Source organism: Miniopterus schreibersii (assembly GCF_964146895.1).
Source record: "Miniopterus schreibersii genome assembly, chromosome: 10".
Taxonomy (NCBI): Eukaryota; Metazoa; Chordata; class Mammalia; order Chiroptera; family Miniopteridae; genus Miniopterus; species Miniopterus schreibersii.
Genome location: NC_138110.1, coordinates 58,655,415 through 58,674,927, shown reverse-complemented (window position 1 = coordinate 58,674,927; position 19,513 = coordinate 58,655,415). Strand labels below are relative to the sequence as shown.

The 19,513-nt window shown below is 50.4% G+C and overlaps 1 protein-coding gene across 14 annotated transcripts in view; it reads right to left on the bottom strand.

Annotated features, from left to right (window-relative positions):
* EPB41L1 (erythrocyte membrane protein band 4.1 like 1) overlaps window positions 1–19,513 on the bottom strand; it is a 112,771-nt gene that overhangs the window by 41,857 nt on the left and 51,401 nt on the right. For all 14 annotated transcript variants that reach the window (XM_081149374.1, XM_081149366.1, XM_081149378.1 and 11 more), the window contains 5 exons: window positions 10,195–10,388; window positions 9,074–9,238; window positions 7,063–7,167; window positions 6,456–6,498; window positions 2,221–2,296 (listed from right to left, as the gene is read on the bottom strand). In XM_081149374.1, the coding sequence (XP_081005500.1) occupies window positions 2,221–2,296; window positions 6,456–6,498; window positions 7,063–7,167; window positions 9,074–9,238; window positions 10,195–10,374 (569 nt within the window). In that variant the 5' untranslated portion in view covers window positions 10,375–10,388. The remainder of the gene's footprint in view (window positions 1–2,220; window positions 2,297–6,455; window positions 6,499–7,062; window positions 7,168–9,073; window positions 9,239–10,194; window positions 10,389–19,513) is intronic.

Below are 19,513 nucleotides of genomic sequence, written 5' to 3'. Positions count from 1 at the left end.
TGTAAAGGATTTTTCCTACTGTGGGAGGACTTTCAATTCCTAACTCATTTTAGGCTAAATAGGACTACTTTGACCACTTTCTGAAAATGTCACGTATTCCTGTTTATACAATTAATGTATTCTTATTGTGGGAAAATGTAAACTTTAGAGGTGACCCTAAACTTCCTCTTGATGTCCATTCTCAGAATCCCCCTCCACCAGACGTCACCCACCCGTCATATGTGGCATTCTCGACCTTTTCCCTCCTTAGATGTATAGAGGAGCATGTGGTTTTGATTCATGGGTGTTTTTAACATGTACATGGTATCAAATGCTACATCTGATACAGCTCACTTTTGCAGAACCAACTATGTGCCTTAGAGCCCTTTCCAGGTCAGCACATGGGACATGACTTCATTCATTTTAACTTCTGCACAGCGCATCCATGGCCCCGGATGGACCCATTTGCCAATGTTTTCCCAACAATTTTTATTTTGCCTGTAGCACTAAGTGAATTGTCTAAAAATAAATTGGTTTAAAAGAAACATTTCCAACCACTAGGCCATGATTTTTTATAACTTTTACGCACACTTGGATGATTTTACAATTTTTAGAACCCTCTTTTATTGCTTTTTCAGTTATTGTGTATTAAAAGAAATGTTTCCATCCAGTCTCTGCCAGCAATGCCTACTTGCCCATTTTGCTATGTTTCACCATTTTTTCAATTGCCCGTTTCTTTTTCTTTTAGGTGGCTTTTACTTAACGTAAGTTTTACTGCTCATGATGTTATTTTGCAATCTGAACTAGAGCTCTGACAGAAAGTATGTGCAGCCTCAGTGTGTGCTCAGGGCCAAGGCACAGGCTCAGCACCAGCAGCAGCAGCTCAAATGTCACAGGCACCGAGTGTGGATAGATGGGCATTTTGTTCAAGTCTAAAATTTCAGAAATCACTGCCAAGCACTCTGATCAATATTTCATTTCAATCCATTTGTCATTCTGAACAGTTTATTTTGGGCCCGAATATTTATTAAATCATCCCATTCCCTGGGATCATCCATGCTGGACAAGGCTAACTTCCCTCCTGGGGTCACTGGAAGCCCAACACCCAGTCGGGAACCAGCACAAAGAAGAGAAGGACCAGTGGACAAGACCAGGGGAACGCGGGCTGAGCTGGTCTAAAGTGCTCAGCCCTCCTGGGAATGGAGTTCAGACACTTTTGCTAAACCTTGGCCCCAAGCCGGACCTCAGGGCTAATGAGGCTAAGGCCTCAGGCCAGATCTATTCCAGGGACAACTATCTTATCTCTCAGGGTCAAAGTCAGCGTCTTGACCTTGGCCCACTGCCTGGGAAGCAGGCAGCCAGCGTTATTAAGGAGGGACCGACGGGAGGGAGGGGCTGGCTCTGTAGCCCTCCCCCACCGCAGGAATAACTCCAAGCCCACATCCTACTGTTGGTGGGTGTGTAGGGCCCAGCACACGGATGAGACTCTCTCTTTGGAAGGCGCTTAAAGAGAAAGGCCTCTCACTGCTCTGGTTTGCAGAGGCAGAATGAGCCTCATGGAAGCTCTCACCCTGAAGGATGCTTTGCACCCCCTTTCAATCTGCAAGCCACGTGGTCTGCTGGCCCTGAGGCACAATGAGACTACCCATGCAAGCCGTGTACACCCCAGCAGCCCAGGCTTGCTCCCGGGGCGGTCACGTTTCATTGGCCCCCACATGCCTGCCATGTGTGCCGGCAGCAACGGGACAGACCTCCCGCGCGCACAGGCGTCTGCACTCTGTTCCCTCCCTATCCCCAAAGTCGAAAACTGTGGTCGCCCCAGCACGTCGGATCTTCAGGTGTGTGTGGCTGGTCCTACCCAGAGATGGCCCACACCACTTTTTTTTTTAAATCTGAATTAGTTCCCAATGTTTAAAAATTGTGAATTTTACTCTCAAATCAGGCCCAATTCCCACAAGGCCGTGATTGCCCGGAACTCAACAGCTACTGTCTTAAAGGGCATCTGTCCCCTTGGATTCACACTGGTCCCCACCACTCCCTGCGACACACCCTCTCCCTCAGAGGTCAAGGGCCACCCGCCACTGACCGTTGTGTCTGCATCACTTTCTCTTGCACCGGGTCAGCTTCCTTTATGATGGTGTCTGCCTGGCCTAGGGAGGCCTCTGAGTTTGCAGCTGCCATCACCAACCGCCCCGTGTCTCCCACGGCCAGCACCCTGGCCCCTCCCTCCACAGCCCTCACCTCGTGATATCTTCCGTCAGCTGGGCAGGGTCAGGGGGGTAGAACTTGACTGTGAAGGCAAAATTCCAGGGGCTGCCTGAGAGAAGAAGATGGGGCAGAGATCAGAGAGGCCCCATTACCCCAGTGGGTGGCCCAGGCAAACCATCCTATCAGCACTTTTTAAAGTCTTCTCATGTCTATAATCTCAGGGCAATCCAATCAGGGAGTCTGGAACACTGTTCCCACTTGACAGATGAGAAGACTGAGGCCCAGGTTAAGAGATTGCTTGTGAACTAGCAGCAGGAAGGAAGGTAGAAAGAAAGAACACCAATGGTGCACACCAGGCACACCATTATTTTACAAACATCGCTTCATTAAATCCTGCAACAACCCTATAGTCAATCCTACGATTATTCCCATTTGCAGATGACGACACTGAGGCCCAGGCAGTAAAGGACAGCCCAAGGTCACTCCCCTAGGAAGTAGCAATGCTGGGTTTCAGACCAGGGCCACTGGGCTCCAGAGCTCATGTCCCTTTCTCTTCAGCAAAGTCTATGTGACAGGACATTAATGGGAAGAAAAGAAGTCTAAAAAGCACCATATTAAACAGGTTTTCTAACTTTAGACTTCTCAGAGCCTTCAATCCGCCATTATAAATTGTACCTCTCTAGGAGACAAGCATTCAAGAGTTCCCAAAACTTATTTGACCTGCTGTATCCATTTTTTATAAGGCAGATTAATGTTCCCTGAAACACACTGTGGAAAACTCTGCCCTATCTCACTTTAACTCTATCTCAGATGACAGAATTGGATTATAAACAAGGCCTAAAAGGCAAATATGATGGGCTAAAAGTAACAAAGGTCATTTCACAGGGATAAATGTTAACCTCCACATTTAGGTATGAAAAATTAATGGTACATCTACAAAAGGCAGACAGAAATAAAGGCTGAGGTTTTAGCTGGAAACTAGCTCTGTAAGCCAAGAGAAGGGATAGCCACTTAGGAAAGGGAGAGCGGCTGGTGGCGGGGGGAGGGAGGCAGGGAGAGAGGAGGTATTGATGAAAGGCTGTAATCCAGAAAAATGGGTAGACCACCCCTGGGACATTTTGGGCCCCATGCCCTAAAAAGTCCCCTGACTAAGTGAGAAAGTGAGACAGGGCAGTGGTCATGCCAGGCTGGAGGCCATGCCGTCACCACCACCCTCGTCCCCGTGGTCATCGACATCTTCACCACATGGCTGTCATGTCTCCAGCACTTACTAAGCACTGGTCACTTGGTTTGCTAAGGATATTACAGGCATGTATAGGAATTTAATCTTCATAATGATCCTGAGGTTGACTTTCCTTCCTATAGATGAAGATCTGGAGAGGTTAAGTTGCTCTCCCAGGGTCACTCAGCTAGTCCGCAGTAGAGAATAGGGGCCTAATCTCAAGGCATCTGACCCCAGAACCCAGGCTCCTGACCACAGCTGACTCCTTGGAAAAAGAAGCCTCATGGGGAGCCCTGGCCAGTGTGGCTCAGTTGGTTGGGCGCTGTCCAGGCACTGAAAGGTCACCGGTTCGATTCCCAGTCAGGGCATATGCCCAGGTTGTGGGCTCGATCCCCGGTCGGGGTGCGTGCAGGAGGCAACCAATCAATGTTTCTCACACATCCATGTTTCTCTCTCTCTCCCTCCCCCCCTTCTCCCTTCCTCTCTCTCTAAAAATCAATAAAAACATTCTTTAAAATAAATAAAGAAGACTCAAGGGGAAACAATCCCTGTCTCAGAAATAATAACAACAACAACACCACAATAACTAATACATACTGGGTGCTACTTGTGCAGGTACCGTCTTAGGTGTAGTGTACCTAATAACTCATTTAATCCTCACAACAACCCTAAAGGTAGGGACTACCGTTATTCCCACTTTACAGATGAGGAAACTGAGACACAGAACAATTAACACAAGTAGTAGTGATGGAGTCAGAAGTCAAATCCAGGCAGTCTAGCCTCACTCTCTCCTTTTACCCACCACACCACACTGCCTCAGAGAAGCCCCATGAGGTGCCAGGTACTGTCCACTCACGTCATTTAACTGTCACTCCCACCGTGTGAGGCAGGAGTCCCCTTGCCAAGGAGCAGCAGGAGCCCAAAGGGTGCGGGAATTGCTCCCAGTGCCCTAGGTGATGGGCACAGAAATTTGGGAGGAAATTACCCTACTCTGAAGCCCAAGACACAAGCACTTGTGCCACCTTCAGAGGGGTTGGGGGAGGGGCTGTCTCAAAGAATGAAAGGGGGTAAAAAATTGCTCCATGGGGCCCAGGATACAGAACTGGAATGAATGGGTGGAAGTTACACGGTGGGAACAGAGACTGGGCTCTACACAAGGAGGCAGCACTGCTCCGATGACATGAGGGCCCTGACTCCCTGCCCTGGGGAAGGAGCTGAGTGAGGCTCCACAATGGTCAGCTGCTTCTCTTTTCCAAGCTTTGGGTCCTCCTCAGCCACTGCACATGGTATGTGTTCTGATTCTCTCAGGCAAGAGAGCCAGGCCTCCTGGTGCTCCTGGGGACAGCCTGAAGCCCAGGTCTGGGACCTGGTCGGCTCCAGAGGAGCATGCTCTGCCTGTGTGCCTCCCTCTTTGTCTCCGACTGACAGGAGCCTACAGGAAGAATTCCTCAAGCCCCCTCCCCACAGAGTCAGCTGGTATCCCTGGGCCCAGCTGCCTGCTGTCATGGCAACAGGCTTGCTAGAGCCTTGTAGCCCAGGGACCAGAGAGTCCAAGCCAGGGGGAGGGTCATCTAGGCTCCAGGTCTCCGCCTACTCCAGGCCCCTGGCTGAGGGGCCTCCCCTTCTGCCATTTGAAGGCTGCCCCACCCCTCCCAACATAAAGCACAGGTTGTCAGCCCGGTGATCTGTCTTTGCCCCAGACCTTGAAAAGAGCAGGATGGTGTTGGGAGGCCAGGGCTCAAGATCTGGCTCAGCCAATAGCTTGCTCTGTGATCTTGGGTAAGTAACTGCCTCTCTCTGGGCCTTAGTCACCCATTGTTTAATACAGGAGATAGCCAAGATCAGGGATGGACCTTGCTTTCTTGTGACATAACTTCTGTCAGTTGGCAGTGGTCTGGAGTGCTGTGTGGGCAAGGATTCTGAGCTGAGTCAAGGGTCACAGGTCACTGAAGCCTTCACCGGCCCTGGAGGGGAGGGTGGGTGTTTTCAGGCCATCCGTTTGCCCCTTGTCCTAGATGACTCTGCAGGTCCCTTCCAGTGCTGACATCTGAAGGTGTCTGTGAGCCCTCTGCTAACCAGCTGTGTGACTCTAGACCAGCGATTTTCAACCGCTGTGCCACGGCAGGCACACTGCTGTGCCACAGGAATTTTTAAATACCTGCAATACCTGACTATTTAGTCAGGGGCACTGACCTCTTTTCCCTTAGACTGTAAAATTTAAAAATGACAACAGCCACCCTGGCTGGGTGGCGCAGCTGGTTGGAGCATCAACCGTTACACCAAAAGGTTACAGGTTTGGTTCCAGGTAAGGGCACATACCTAGGTTGTGGGTTCGATCCCCGGTCCGGGTGTGTAAGGGAGGCAACTGGTCTCTCTCTCTCTCTCTCTCCCTTCATCTCTCTAAAATCAATAAACATATCCTCAAGTGAGGATTAAAAAAAAATTGACAACAGCCAACATAAGACTAGCCACCTGATGTGAATTAACCGAAATTACACTTATTTAACCAAACTGAGCCCTGGCTGGTGTGGCTCAGTTGGTTGGGCGTCGTCCTGTACACCTAAAGGTTGCTGGTTCGATTCCCAGTCAGGGCACATACTTGGGTTGCGGGCTTGATCCCTGGCAGAGGGCATGCAGGAGGCAGCTGATTGATGTTTCTGTCTCTCACTCCCTCTCCCTTCCTCTCTAAAAATCAATGGAAAAATTAAAAATAACCAAAATTATACCTATTTTTTTGTCAGATTGGCAAAAATATGTATTTTTTTGGTGTGCCACAGAATTTTAGTAATTAGTTTATGAGTGCCACGAGATGAAAAAGGTTGAAAATCACTGCTTTAGATAGTCATTTCTCTTCTCTTGTCCAGGCCTCAGGCTCCTCATCTATGAAACCATGCCCTGCCTTCCCCAAGATCTTCCATGTGGAGCAAATGAACTCAAGGGTCCGAATATACTTCCCCAAGTAGGACAGAGCAGTCACACTGTGGCCCCGCGACCTGGGGCCCCTGCAACCTTTCCACCACACTCCCCACCACAGCAGGCCACTCACTCCGGATCTGCTTCTTGATTTCCTTGGAGGGATCCAGCCAGTTCTGCAAGAGAAGACAGGGTTCTTTAGAGGGAAGAAAGAGAAGACCCAGACAGCCTGGGAGAGAACATCCTGAAATGGCCCCACTGACAGACCCTGGTGGGGAACACCCTTCCCTGGCTGAGCTTCCTGGGCCCTTTTCCTTGGGCCTGGGAGGTAAGGAAATGAGGCCTGGATTCACCACAAAGCTTGGGACTCGGCCCTGGGACTGACATCGCCCTTAGGCAGCACAGTGAACAGGTAATACAGCTGCGGTGAAACTGGTGGGAAGGAGGAAACTTAGACCAGAACCTCGCAAGGGTGGGGGGAAGTGCTTAGTTCCCCCAGGAAGCCACGGATAGCTCTCTAGACATCCATCTGGGGTGACATTCAGGTCCCCAGAAAGGACCGGGGGATGGAGTAGACACAGAGAACAGAGGATGATATGGGATAGCTGAACCCTGGGGATGCGCAAACAGAAGATCTGAGGACTGATGGAAGCCATGGGATGCCACCAGGACTGGGGGCCTAAAGGAAGAAGTCTCCCCCATGGTAGGCCCCCCACTAGCCCCGCCCCCAGCCCAGGTACCTTCTGGCTATCAGCATCACAGAAGGTCAGGCCAAAGTAGTCCTTCTCCAGGAGGTTGAGGTGCTCACAGACCAGGTCAAACAGCACCTGGCCCCGGCCATGTTTCTGAAAAAGAGAGCAAAGCTTCTGTGAGGCCAGAACACACCTCAGGGTGGGGCAGGGGGACACCCCTGACTCCACTAGGACAACCTGAAAACCCCCAAGAGCCTTCTAGCATCTGGAGAGATGCCAGCACTCCTGCGACCCACCTGACTCTGAACCTAATGCCCAGGTCATCAACTGCCTTCTTCCAAGCCCTCCTAGACCTCAGACCTGCTCGAGGAACGGGGGGCAGAGTCAGGGCAGTGGTGGGTAACTGATTTCTCCTTCCTTTACAGTGACTAAGAGAAGGAGGCTGACTTGGAACCAAGGAGCAGAAAATGAAAAGTCTAAGCTTTGGGTGTGAGAAGAGCAGAGCTGCCTGAAACAGGAGGGACGTAGACAGTGGGGAAGGGGAGGGCCCAGGACTCAGGGTCCTAGTGTGACTCACCCTCCCCAGCCCTTCCCTTACACTAAGTCTGAGTGAAATCCAGGGCACCCCAGCCTGGAGTGCCACCCTTACCCGGGCAGCAAGTGAGGCTTTATAGGGGCTCATGGGGCCTAAACTAGCCTCAGCTAGAAACAGCCCTGGTAAAGCCACCTTTCTGCCCCACCCCCATACAACCAGGCTTGGTACCTCTCTGAACACCATCCGCCTGAGGTATCACAAGGACAAATCCCAGAACCTGGCTGGGTACCCCAAACCCACAGGGGTAAGTATGGGCACCAATAAAGGGATCACAGGGTAGGGGGAATGAGAAGCAGTCACTACTCAGAGGCAGGGGCCTCCACAGAGAGGGTGAGGTCCCTACCAGGTCTGGCTAGCTCACGGGGACTGAGACCAGGCCTGACTATGGACAGCAGCTTCAGGAAGCCAAGAAATTCCTGAGTCTGGAGGAGTGCTTCAAAGAGAGTGGGCTGGCCTCAGCCAAACTCTCTACACCCTTCCAGGCCCATTGTGGGTAAGGGAGAAGAGATATAAGATATGCCTTTATTTTTCCCAGAAGTAGGCCAGGTGTTTATTCTGAAACCCTTCTATAGAAGAAATAAATATTTAAGAAACAAAACAAAAACCCAACCCTGCAAAAAAGAGGGAGCCAGCCTCCCAGGGCTCAGAAGTAAGTCATGTCCCTTGAGACCAGGGCATGGGGGAGAAAGGGAGGTGGCTCTGGCAACTCTCAGCAGTAAGGCCACCCTCTGGACTCTTCCGTATGCATGCAGAGGGCCAGAATGGTGCCTACACCAGGAAAGAACCTCCAAAGGGGCGAGAGTTCAGAATTCGGGCAGGATTCTGAGCCTATCTAGGAAAAGAGAGTGGCTAAATGTGAGGCCAGAAGGCTGACCCCAGAGAGAAGGTATCTGCCCCATCACCCAGTGTGGGACAGGACCATGCCACAGGGTTTCTACACGGCCTGGGTGAGTGTATCCTTCCAATGGGCTGCCTCCCTATGCCTGGGGGACACCCTTACCATGGAACCCTCAAATGATCAGTTTGTCCTAGAAACTAGAGGTAGTGCCCTGGACAGAGGGGTTCACAACAGAGGATAACTCTCTCCACCCAAAACATACATAAAAATGATTCCAGTTGAAACATCAGTGTCTGCTGGGTCACACTGAAGAGACTGGGCTGCAGATCAGCCCTTAGATGGTGGCTCCTTGCCACAGTATAGCCACCCTGAGAAACCTTTTCCTGGTGCCAGCCTGGTGCCTCGTCTAACTCTATTTGCAATTAAAACAGCCCTCTCCGGGCCCTGTTGCCACCATCTGTGCAAAGGCCTGGCCAGGTCATCTCTCTGGGACGCTGCCATCAGTCCAGGACTCCATGAAGAATAGATCCCCTCTGGCTTTGCCCTGGCTGAGTGCACACAGAAGCCTGCCCTGGCTCTGAGGCCAGCTGGCTGGGGATGGGACATGTGGCATTGGTGGTCCCTACCTCCACCTCGCATTCATACTCAGAGGCATCGAGCAGGGTGACTCGGCAGATGGCACTCTTGTATTTCTTGGCGATCTTCTGGGGCGACTTCTGGGCCTTGCTGGGCGTGGTCCTCTCTGACAGGCCGTCCGCCTCCCCGTTGTCCTTCTCCTCCATGTCTAGGCTCTGTAGGTCCAACCCAGAGAAAAGTTTCATCAATGGGCTTAAAATCATAGCCTTTCACCCAAATGAGATGCAACAAGGAAGCAGCTGTGGCTAAGGTGGACCCCAAAATAAGAGGTCAAAGGCCCCTGGGGTGACCAGGGTCTATGGTGGGTAGGTGCAGGAGGAGAGCCAGGGATTCCGTGCGCAATAGGGTAGCTCCCATGAAGGTCCACTACTTTCCCGCAGGCTCCTGCTGCTGTGGGCAGCCCCTGTAGGCAGGAGTATCCCACAAAACCAAACCCGGCAGCCAGAGCTGTCCTGTCTCCCTAGAATAGTGCATGAGTTATCAGGATATCCATCTGGTCTTCTCCTTCTCGGCCTGTCACTGGGTCTAGCATGAGGCTGGGGACTTGTGGACTAATTTAACGGAGGGAAGGGAAGTCTGAGCCCTGCCCGCTAGTCCTAACTCTACCGCTCACACCCTCGATGACCTTGGCCAAGTCCTTGCCCTATCTGGGCCTGCTGTGACATAAGGAAGGAGTGAAGTCAATGACTAGGTGATTCCTTGAGTCCCTTGCAGCTTCAGGGTGATATATTTTGCTCTGGGGCCACACCGGGCTTGCCAGGCTAGAGTGGACAGGATCAGGGGGTAGGGAAATAAAGTTGAAAGAACATGCGTTTTCAACATCAGATCTAGATTCGACTTCCATCTGTCACTTTATAGCAATGTGACTCTGGGTAACTCACTTCATCCTGCTGAGCCTCAGTTTCCCCAAGTGTAAAATGGGGAAATTAATAGCTACTCTCTTAGGTCTGGGAGAATTAAACATAAATACGAACACAATGCCCCCAGCACTGTGCTCGGCATGTAACGGGTCAGTAATAAATCTTCCTTTCCTCCTCTCCACCCTCCTAAGGCCCTGCCCCAGAGGATGGGCTGGGCAGGAAAAGGGATGCCCGTGCTCTCGGACACACACCTGTTCAGCAGGCCGAGTGTCCTGCTGGGGCGGATGCTTTTCATTGGAGTTGGCCTCCGGGTGGCCGTGGCCTGCTGGGGTCACTGGGGTGGTCACAGCGGCAGCGGCAGCCTCAGGCTGCTGCGGGGCCTCTTCCTGAGCCTTCTTCACCTCAGAATCGGGGCCTGTCTCTGTTGTCATGGTGACCAGCACGCCTGCATTGGCATGAAGAACATGTGACCAGGAAGGGGCAGCCATGGTGTGACAGAACAGAGCGAGAGGGGCAGGAACCACATGCAGAGAGAGACAGATGGAGACAAATGGACAAAGAGCCACATAGAGAAGGAAGGAGGGAGGGAGGGAGAGACAGGAAGTAGGAGTGGGGAGAGAGTCATGAGAAGTGAGGGGTTAGTGGGGGTAACTGAGGTCACAGATTCCTCCCTCCCAACCTCGTGTCCATACAGCTCCTCAGGGACTCCGATCTCTTGTCCCAGGTCTGGAGTGTGGGCCCTTGCTAGGGATGGTGTGAGTCTCCCTAGGGAGCCCCACTCTGCCCAGAGCACAAGGGAGAGCCTGGCCACCTCCAGGCAGGGCCTCGGCCAGGCTGTCTGTCCAACAACAGCAGGCCCTGAACGCCCCACTAGGTTGCTGGCACACAGTAACCCCTCAATAAAGGCTGGATAGAGTAAATTCAACCAAAAGAGCGCTGGGCTCCAGGCCCTCCCAGCACTGACTGGGGGCAAGGCTCTTCATGCCCCAAGCCTTGTCAATACTTCCTGCCCCACTGACTTCACAGGGATGCTGTCAGGATGGATCTAAAGGGTAAGACTCCTAGGAAGGCACTCTTAACAAATGCATAGCCCTGCTCATGTAAGACTCAGGGAAACTGGGCTCAGGCCCCAGGTTGGCCACAAATGGGGCAGTCACTCTACCTCTCTAGGACTCATCCAAAAAAGCAAGGGACTTAGAGAAATTATCTATTGTATAAATTATATATGTTAGCTATTCTTATCATTTTCCCCTTGAAGGAAGAAATGAGATGTCAGAGAATCAAGGACCTATTGCCCAGCTATTCTGTGGAGTAAGTACACTGCAAAGACAGAAAAGGAGAGAATGGCATGGTCCCCCTTTATATTTAAAAAACAAAACAATAGCCTCAGCAGTACATCATTGCGTCTGTGCACATGTAGTAAAAGATCTGAAAGGACACTCAGCAAACTGTTGAGAGGTTAATAATTCAGAAGTGGGTAAAGGAAAATGAGAGGGTTCCATGGGGTAGGATAAGAGGGGGGACTTTATTTCTTACTTTATATACTTCGGAATTACTTATATAATTTTAAATACACATTTTTTTAAACTCACAAGTTGGATATAATTTTTTTTTTAACCCTCACCCAAGGATATTTTTTCCAATGCTTTTCAAAGAGAGTGGAAGGGGGAGAGAAAGATAGAAACATCGATGTGAGAGACACATCGATTGGTTGCCTCCTGCTCACGCACCAACCAGGGCTGGGATCATGCCTGCAACCCAGATATGTGCCCTTGGCTGGAATCAAAACAGGGACCCTTCAGTCTGCCAGCCGACGCTCTAACCACTGAGCAAAACTGGCTAGGGCACAAGTTGGGTGTTTTAAGAGAGGGAAAGTCCCCATTCTGACCCCAATCAGTGGATCCCCAAAGAAAAGTTTGGAACTAAAACCAGGGAACAGAGATATGGGCAGGAACCCTCACCCCTGAGTATAGAGTCTTCCTCCAAACCCACCTGTCGCTTATGTGACACCAGGTGCCAACTCCGTGCTGGGACATAAATGAGAAGGTTCAAGACCAGACCTGGCAAGTCCCTCCCTGACACCATCCACCATGGGAGGCCCCTGATGGGCAGACAGACAGACAGATGCTGGATCTACCCTTCAACATTGCAACTACCTCTGGGGGCACATAGCCCTGCCTCACATCTCCTTTCTGTTTTTCAGTTTCTCTCCCTGTATTCCAGTAGGGCACCAGCCCGGCCCAAACCAAAGGGCACTGGACAGAAAGGGCCCCTGAGAGCCCCACTAGGCCACAAGAGAGCTCTGGGGCCCCGGACAGATCCCAAGTATCCTCAAACCCCGCCGAGTGGATGAGTGAAAAGCTTTGTAAGCCGGAGCTCACAGGACAGATGAGAGGGTGTGTTGTTACTGACGCTGCTATTAAGAGGGAGATGAGAAGGAAGGGAAGGCCTTGGTCCACACCACCTCATCCCCCCCAGACATGCCTCCCACTCACGTCATTACCCTGGGCTTTACGGGGTCACTTAAATTCATAGTAAAATAAAGGCTCTCTGTCGATTGGGTGATGCCAACTGCTTGACTGTGCCAGGACACAAAGCAACAAGAGCTGCTTCAGGGGAGCTCACCGCCCAAACTGAGCCGTGCCTGCCTGGCTCGGGATCTCCTTCGCCTGCGCTGGAGGATGTCGGCCATTATGCTAGATAAGGCCTATAGGAAAGAACCCTTAAAATAAATGCCTTCTTAATTTTGCTTAAAATAAACAACAAAAGAATCCGCAAACTAATCTGTATGTTTTTGCTGTAAGGAGCAGAATCCACATGACCCTCTTGGGCCCGGGCAGCCCAGAGGCCCTGGCGCATCAGCACCGCCGCTCTGCTTCGGTCTGGTCTCAGCCCACACTCTCCGAACCTCCCCCAGGCCTGGTCTTCTTGCGAACAGCCAGGAGACCGATCTTAGATAAATACCCCATCTTCTGCTGCCCGGGTCTTTAGCAGAGCCTGCTGGCAGTGAAGACCTGGTGCTGGCAGAACCACAGATGAGAGGAGCTGGAAGTCTTTTAGGATAATTCAATCTCCTCTTCTTTTACAGATGATACCCAGAGAGCAAAAGAGACGAGTGGCAGTCATTTCCTCAGACAGGTTTTCCCTAGTCCCTCCTACCCATTCTCCTCCCCACCTGGCCTCCTGACTCCCCAGGCCCAGCTGCTTCAAGCGAACCTCAACAGAATCTTCTCGAAGGGAAAAGCACTCAGGTCTAAGGAGGTGGCAGAAGCCACCCATGAGCCCCATGGCCAGAGGCTGGTTAAATAAATGATGGCTCATCCACTCTAGAGAGTTTCCAAAGATGATGGAAAATATGTGAATGAAAAAGCAAGATACACAACAGTTTGTACAGATTTTGATTAATATATAGGGTATCTCAAAAAATGTATACACATACTTTGAATAATTATAAAGGCAATGTTTATTAAAATATATTTCTTATTTTTTTAATCCTCACCAGAGGATATTTTTTCCATTGCTTTCAGAGAGAGTGGAAGGGGTAGAGAGAGAAACATCCATATGAGAGAGACACATCGACTGGCTGCCTCCCACAAGGGCCCCGGCCAGGGCTGGGGATCGAGCTTGCAACCCAGGTACGTGCCCTTGGCCAGAATCAAACTCAGGACCTTCAGTCCACAGGCCGATGCTCTAACCACTGAGAAAAGCGGCTACAGCAAAATACATTTCATTTTCAAAACTGAGCTATCAGCTTTCAAAGTGTGCATACATTTTTGGGATACCCTGTATTTACACAGATACAGAAAATTCAGCAAATGTTAACTTCAGTTGTTTCTAGAGAGCAAGAGTACAGATGATTATTATCTTTTCTTTCTGCTTAATAGTTCTCAATTTTCCTACTACACTTGGACATTTCTTGATTTAAAAGCATTAGAGGTTAAAAAATAATTTTTTTCAATGCACATGGCTTGGTATGACGGAGATAAACTGCTTAAACTTTAAAAAAATTTTACTAATTAGAAAGAAAAATAACATTGAAAAAAAACCTATGATGAGATCAGTCTTTATTTTACAAGTCCAGGGATGACGGCATGGTTCTCTCACTAGGCCACAGGAAACAAGCCAAGAACCTGGCCATGGCTTCTGCTACAGCCAGTCAGGTGGGCACAGTTCTGCCTGGGCCCAGGTCAGCATAGGCTAATGGAGCCCACTGGGCAGCCAGGCTGGCCGAGCACCACGGGGACCCTGGGGGCATGTGCCGGTTCCTCAGCACTCACTGCTGCATGGGAGGATGCTCACCTTGGAATCAAGGCACGATGTGACTTGATTTGCTAGTGTTTGTTTCAGCCCCCAGAAGATGCTGGAGATCTGGTGATAGCAAACATGGCCTGGGGTTCTCAAAGAAGGGCTTATAGGGTAGGGAATGGAGGGTGAGGTGGAGTCGGGTTTTGAAGAAAAGGAAAATTTAGATGGGAGATGGCAGGGAGGGCATTTGGCTGAGTCACCATGTGAGCACACGCCCAGAGATGGGAACAGGTAGTGCTGTGCAGGGGATAGACAGGTGGCCTTGACATCCTGACTCCTCAGAACAAGAAGCCTATAAAGGTGAGCTTAAAGCAGCCTGGCAGGAAGAACAGGTTGGAGTCGGGAGAAGTGAAGGAGCTGGGGTGGTGCAGGCGGCCTTGCTGGGGTCAGAAGTGTGACTCTGCTGGGACAGACAAGGCTCCCATCACTACGTGTTGCTTCAGGCCAGGCCAGGGTCAGGGCTTCAAAGTCATCTCATGGACCCGCTGCAGGGAAGCAGGGCAGGGCAGACCTAAGTCAAGCAGACCCAGACCCAAAGTCTGGCTCCACCACTAGCTCGCTCTGTGACCTTAAGCAGGTGACTTCACTTCTCTGAATCTAGGTGGCCTCGTCTAGGAAACAGAGATACACTTCCCACCCTCTCAGGGTGGAGATGGAGATTCAGGAAAATAACATCAAGAGCACTTAGCACAATTTGCACCCAATAAAATGACCTGAGAGGGTCTATAATTACAAGCATTGGGAAGCCACAGTAGGGAGTGGTCTGAGGACCAGGAGTTCAGAAGTACCCACCCAGAACAGATGGAGAAACACATGTTCTAAGACACAGAGGCCAGCAAGGCCTGGCTGGTGACACTAAATATGAAAACCAGAATGCATGGAATTAGCAAAGGGAGAGGTCAGCCAGGGAAGTCAATGTTGACGGTGCCCATGCCAGCCCTGTCTGGAGGAAAGGGGCCGGGTGAGGCCCAGGATGCTCACTTGGTGAGTGGGTCTGGGGCCAGCCCTACAGGCTGTCAGCAACTGATACTCTTCAACGTTGCAACCACCTGCTGGCTCGCCCTCCAGGGGCACTAAGCAGCCTTCACACACTGTGGCTTTCCATCTGGGTGTCCTAGCCCAGCCGAGGCAACATCCACTTGGCCTGCTGTTGTGCCACTCATTAAAATGAATCGACAGATTTATACATCAGGCCCTCCAACCTGGGTGAGCATGAGTCAGCAGCCCTGGGTCCAGTAACTCGGATCTGTTCTTTTCCTTCATTCCCACAGCCACTGCTCAGGTGCAAGCCACTCTCACTCATGACCACATGGCTTCCCCAGTCTCCTCGATGGACTCCCTGTGGCCACTTGGGCCCTCCTAGGGTTTATTCTCCACAGAGGAGCCACAAGGGCCTTTTCAAAATTCCAATTGGATGCCCTCTTTAAAACCTCCAATGACTTCCCATCCAAAGAAAACACAAACTCTTTATCAAGGCTACAGGTCCCTGCATATGGCCCCTGCATCAGCTCCCACTGCTGCCCTGCCCTACTGCCACCATCATGGTGAGCCTGCGACACCGGCTTTCTGCCTGCTCCTCAACCACACCCAGCTTGCCGCTGCTGTGGAGCTTTGTCCTTAAATGGTACCGTGGTGTGGACAGTGGGCTTGTCCCCTGCCTCTTGGCCATGGCAGCTCTTACTCTCAGATCTCAGTCGTGTACCCCTTGACCACTCTGTCTAAAGTAGACCCTTCCCCCTAGTTTTTTGGGGTTACGGAATGCTGATACTTTGTTTTTGGTTTTTCTTTTTTTTCTTTTTTTGCCATTTTAACCATTTTTAAGTGTAACTCAAGTTCATTAATTACATTCACAATCACCATCTATTTCCAAAATTTTTCATCACCCCAAACAGAGACTCCGTACCCATTTAGTAAGCATGATGAATTTTTTCCCATAGTAACTATCACAAACAAAACTTATATTTATTGATTGATTTACTTATTTGTTTCTATTCCTCCTCTAGAATATACACTCCATAAAGACAAAACTTTATCTGGCTCATTCACCATTACCATTACCCCCAGGGCTCAGTGCAATTTTGATAAACAACAACAAAGCTAACATTTCTAGAGTTTTCTATTTGGCAGGCACTGATCTAAGCACTTTACATCAATTACTCATTTACTCTTTATAATAACCTATAATAGATACTCTTATTATCTCCATTTTACAAAAGAAGAAACTGAGCAGTTAAGTAGCTTGCCCAAGATCATACGGCTAGTGAGTGGCAGTGCCAGAATTTAAACCAGGGGTCTTGTGTCAGATGGATGGGTAGACGGACAAACGGGCAAACACAGGTGTGACGGCTGCATGGAAACCAACAAGGCAATGTTTAAGTCTTCTCAACTGGGGACCAGAGGTGGGGACTGTATTCACCTCGGGAGCCTTCTGGGTACCAGCCAGCCTGACTGTCCTGATGACTTACCAGCTCTTAAGCACATGACTTTTCCATTCAAACTCCTGATATTATCATCCTTACTTTACTGATAAGGGGACACAGGCCCAGAGAGGCAGACCAATTTGCCCAAGGTCAAAGGGCTGTGCCAAGTCTCTGACTCCTGAGTCCATCTCACTACGTGGCACTGCCGCAGCTGCAGGAGGGTCTGTCCTGTACTAATTTCTGCCAGGGGTGAGGATGGCCATGAAAAAACTTCCTAAGATTGAAAGGCAAGTGCACTGGGAAAAGCTGAACTCAGAGCAGGACCACTACTTGATCCAGTTCTGCCACTTCCCATCTCAGGGGCCCTGGGCAAGTCACTTCCCTTTCCCAGCATGTTTCCTCATTTGTCAAACAGGGCTGAGAGCCCCTGTCCTCCGGTTGCAGAGAAGGGCCATGTAGATAAAGGAGGTTACAGAGAAGAAAAGCACTTTGAAATACGAAAGCTAAAGGCGAGGTAAATACAGGGAGAGCGTGTTATAGATGCTTGTGACGTGTACCGGAAGCATGTCTCTGCATGCGTAGGCATCACAGTGGAACAACACGGAGGCACATACAGCCACGTGTTCACGGCCATGAACAATTACTCCCTAGACTTACAGAAACGCTGCCTCTTCTAAATCCTGGACACTGATGGTGGTGCCGGGGCATTCCTGGGAATTCTGAACCAGGTGGAATCTAATGGTAGGAAGGAGCATGAGCAGAGAGAGAAATGGACCGGGTGTGGGAGGCACCAAAACGCCAAGAGGATGCGAGGCGGAAAGTGCAACTCTTCCGTTCTGAATGATGTTTCAATAATCACAGTTACCAAGATAACTGTTCTTTCTTTTGGGAAGTCAAGAGACGTATCTCCCCCACCCCCTTAGAACCATACTTCCTGGGCCGTTGGTTTCCATTTGTAGCCCCAGCTCCATGCTTCACTCAAAGAAGCGGGAGGCTGACCTCTTGGACCATCCCTTGAGCTCCCTCGCCTGCTGACCTCTGGTTGGTTTTGGCCAATGGGAGGCACTAGCAGGAGGTCAGAGGGTAGAAGGAGAAAGAGATCGGGGTATATCTTCCCAATTTCCCTCCCTGTGGTTCCGGCAGTGGCTGGGCCCCTCTGTGACAGCTCCTTGCACAAGCCCAGCCATCACTGAGTTTTGGGAACACCGTCCCCTCCTTCTGCTCATTCAGGCCAAGGGGAGGTAACAGCCTCTGTCACTGTAAGAGCTTCTGTCACTGTTAGTTTGAAGGTACCCCTGTGGGTTCCCTTAACCCTGCCCACACCTTTATTACCAATTAACTCAGTTGAAGCATCTGATATGTATATGAAAATAGAATTCTATTTTCCCTCAAGATCTGAGAGATATGCCTCCTGACACTAAATTCAACAGGAATTAGAGAGGGAGGGAATGAGAAACTGGGAACAAGCAGTATAATCTAGTGGTTAAGGGTAAGATGGGAAACGGGGAGATCCTAACCAAGTCCCTCAGCCTCTCTGTGCCTGCACCTTCACCTGTAAAATCCTGGCGATAATCTTGCCGACCTCACAGGTTCACTTTGAAATTGGAATTAGATCATGCCTGTAATGCACTCGGCATATGCACTCGGCACATTTCTTGGTGCTCAAGAAATGCTAAATACTCTCATCTGCAGTATTAAGTCTAAAGTCTGAAATGTTAACAATGGCATCCCCTAGAAGAAGGAATTACTGGCTTTTTCTTTTGAGAGGATTCTCTGTGTTTTGCAGTTTTTCTACTATGAACATGTATACTTTTGGAGTCAGAAGGAAAAAAAAGAATTTTTTTTAAAAACCGGGGAGGGGAGAGAGGGGAGGGAAAAGGACTGCTAAGACTTATTCTTTCTCTCTGGAGATGACGTTACTTCCATTGGGATTTCCCCAGGACAGGACATTCACTTCCAGGAGTAACAATCTTTGGGAGAACGTGAATGAAATGACTGCCTACGATGAGGGAGGAAGGAGCGGGGCGAGAACGCTGCCTCTGGGGCTCTGTACCACCCTCCCAGCCAGCCTCGGGAGCTCCTGAAGGATGCACAGGGGCTGAAATGGGAGCTGGGCCACAGTGGTTCTTACTGCTGCTCAGGTCCCACGCAACAATGGGGAGATGGCAATTTGTCAGAGGCTTGTGGTACCCATGGGCACCACATTAAATAAAGCCAAGCAATGTGAAAAGGCTGCCACCCGCCAGCACTGGCGTCTTGCCCAAAGGTTTCACGTGCCACCACGGAGCCACAAACCCATGTGCAGTTGTGGGCTGAGGACCACGTGACATGCCCAGAACTGCAGAGTAACAGCATCAGAAAGGAGAAATGTCTCCCTCTTGGGCCACACTGATGGCTGCAGAGGCAGACAGAGACTGCCCTGTAACTGGGCATCCTCTGAGAGCCGGGTGATGTGCTAGCTCTCTTCCAGGCTTTGTCTCATGGAGCTGCACAAGGGCCACATAGGGGAGGTGGGCTTATTCCTCAGGCCAGCTTGGCTGGCCAAGGTCACACAGCTAGTCAGCTCGGGTAGAGCCAGGACTAGGACCCAGGTCTGCTGGCTCATGGTCCCATGTTCTTCCCCCTCAATCCTGCTCCATCCCACAACCTCCAGCTTGCTGTCAACCATGTAACCAAAGCTACTGTTGCTCTGGATATAGAAATAATAACAGCGGTATCAACCCCTCCCACACGCGAGGCGCTCGGCAATTTAAAGGATCCTCTTATAATCATCATTTCTCATGGACCTCACTGATTAGCAGTTGGTGAGGGGGGCACAGAACAGCAGTTATGAACACAGGCTTTG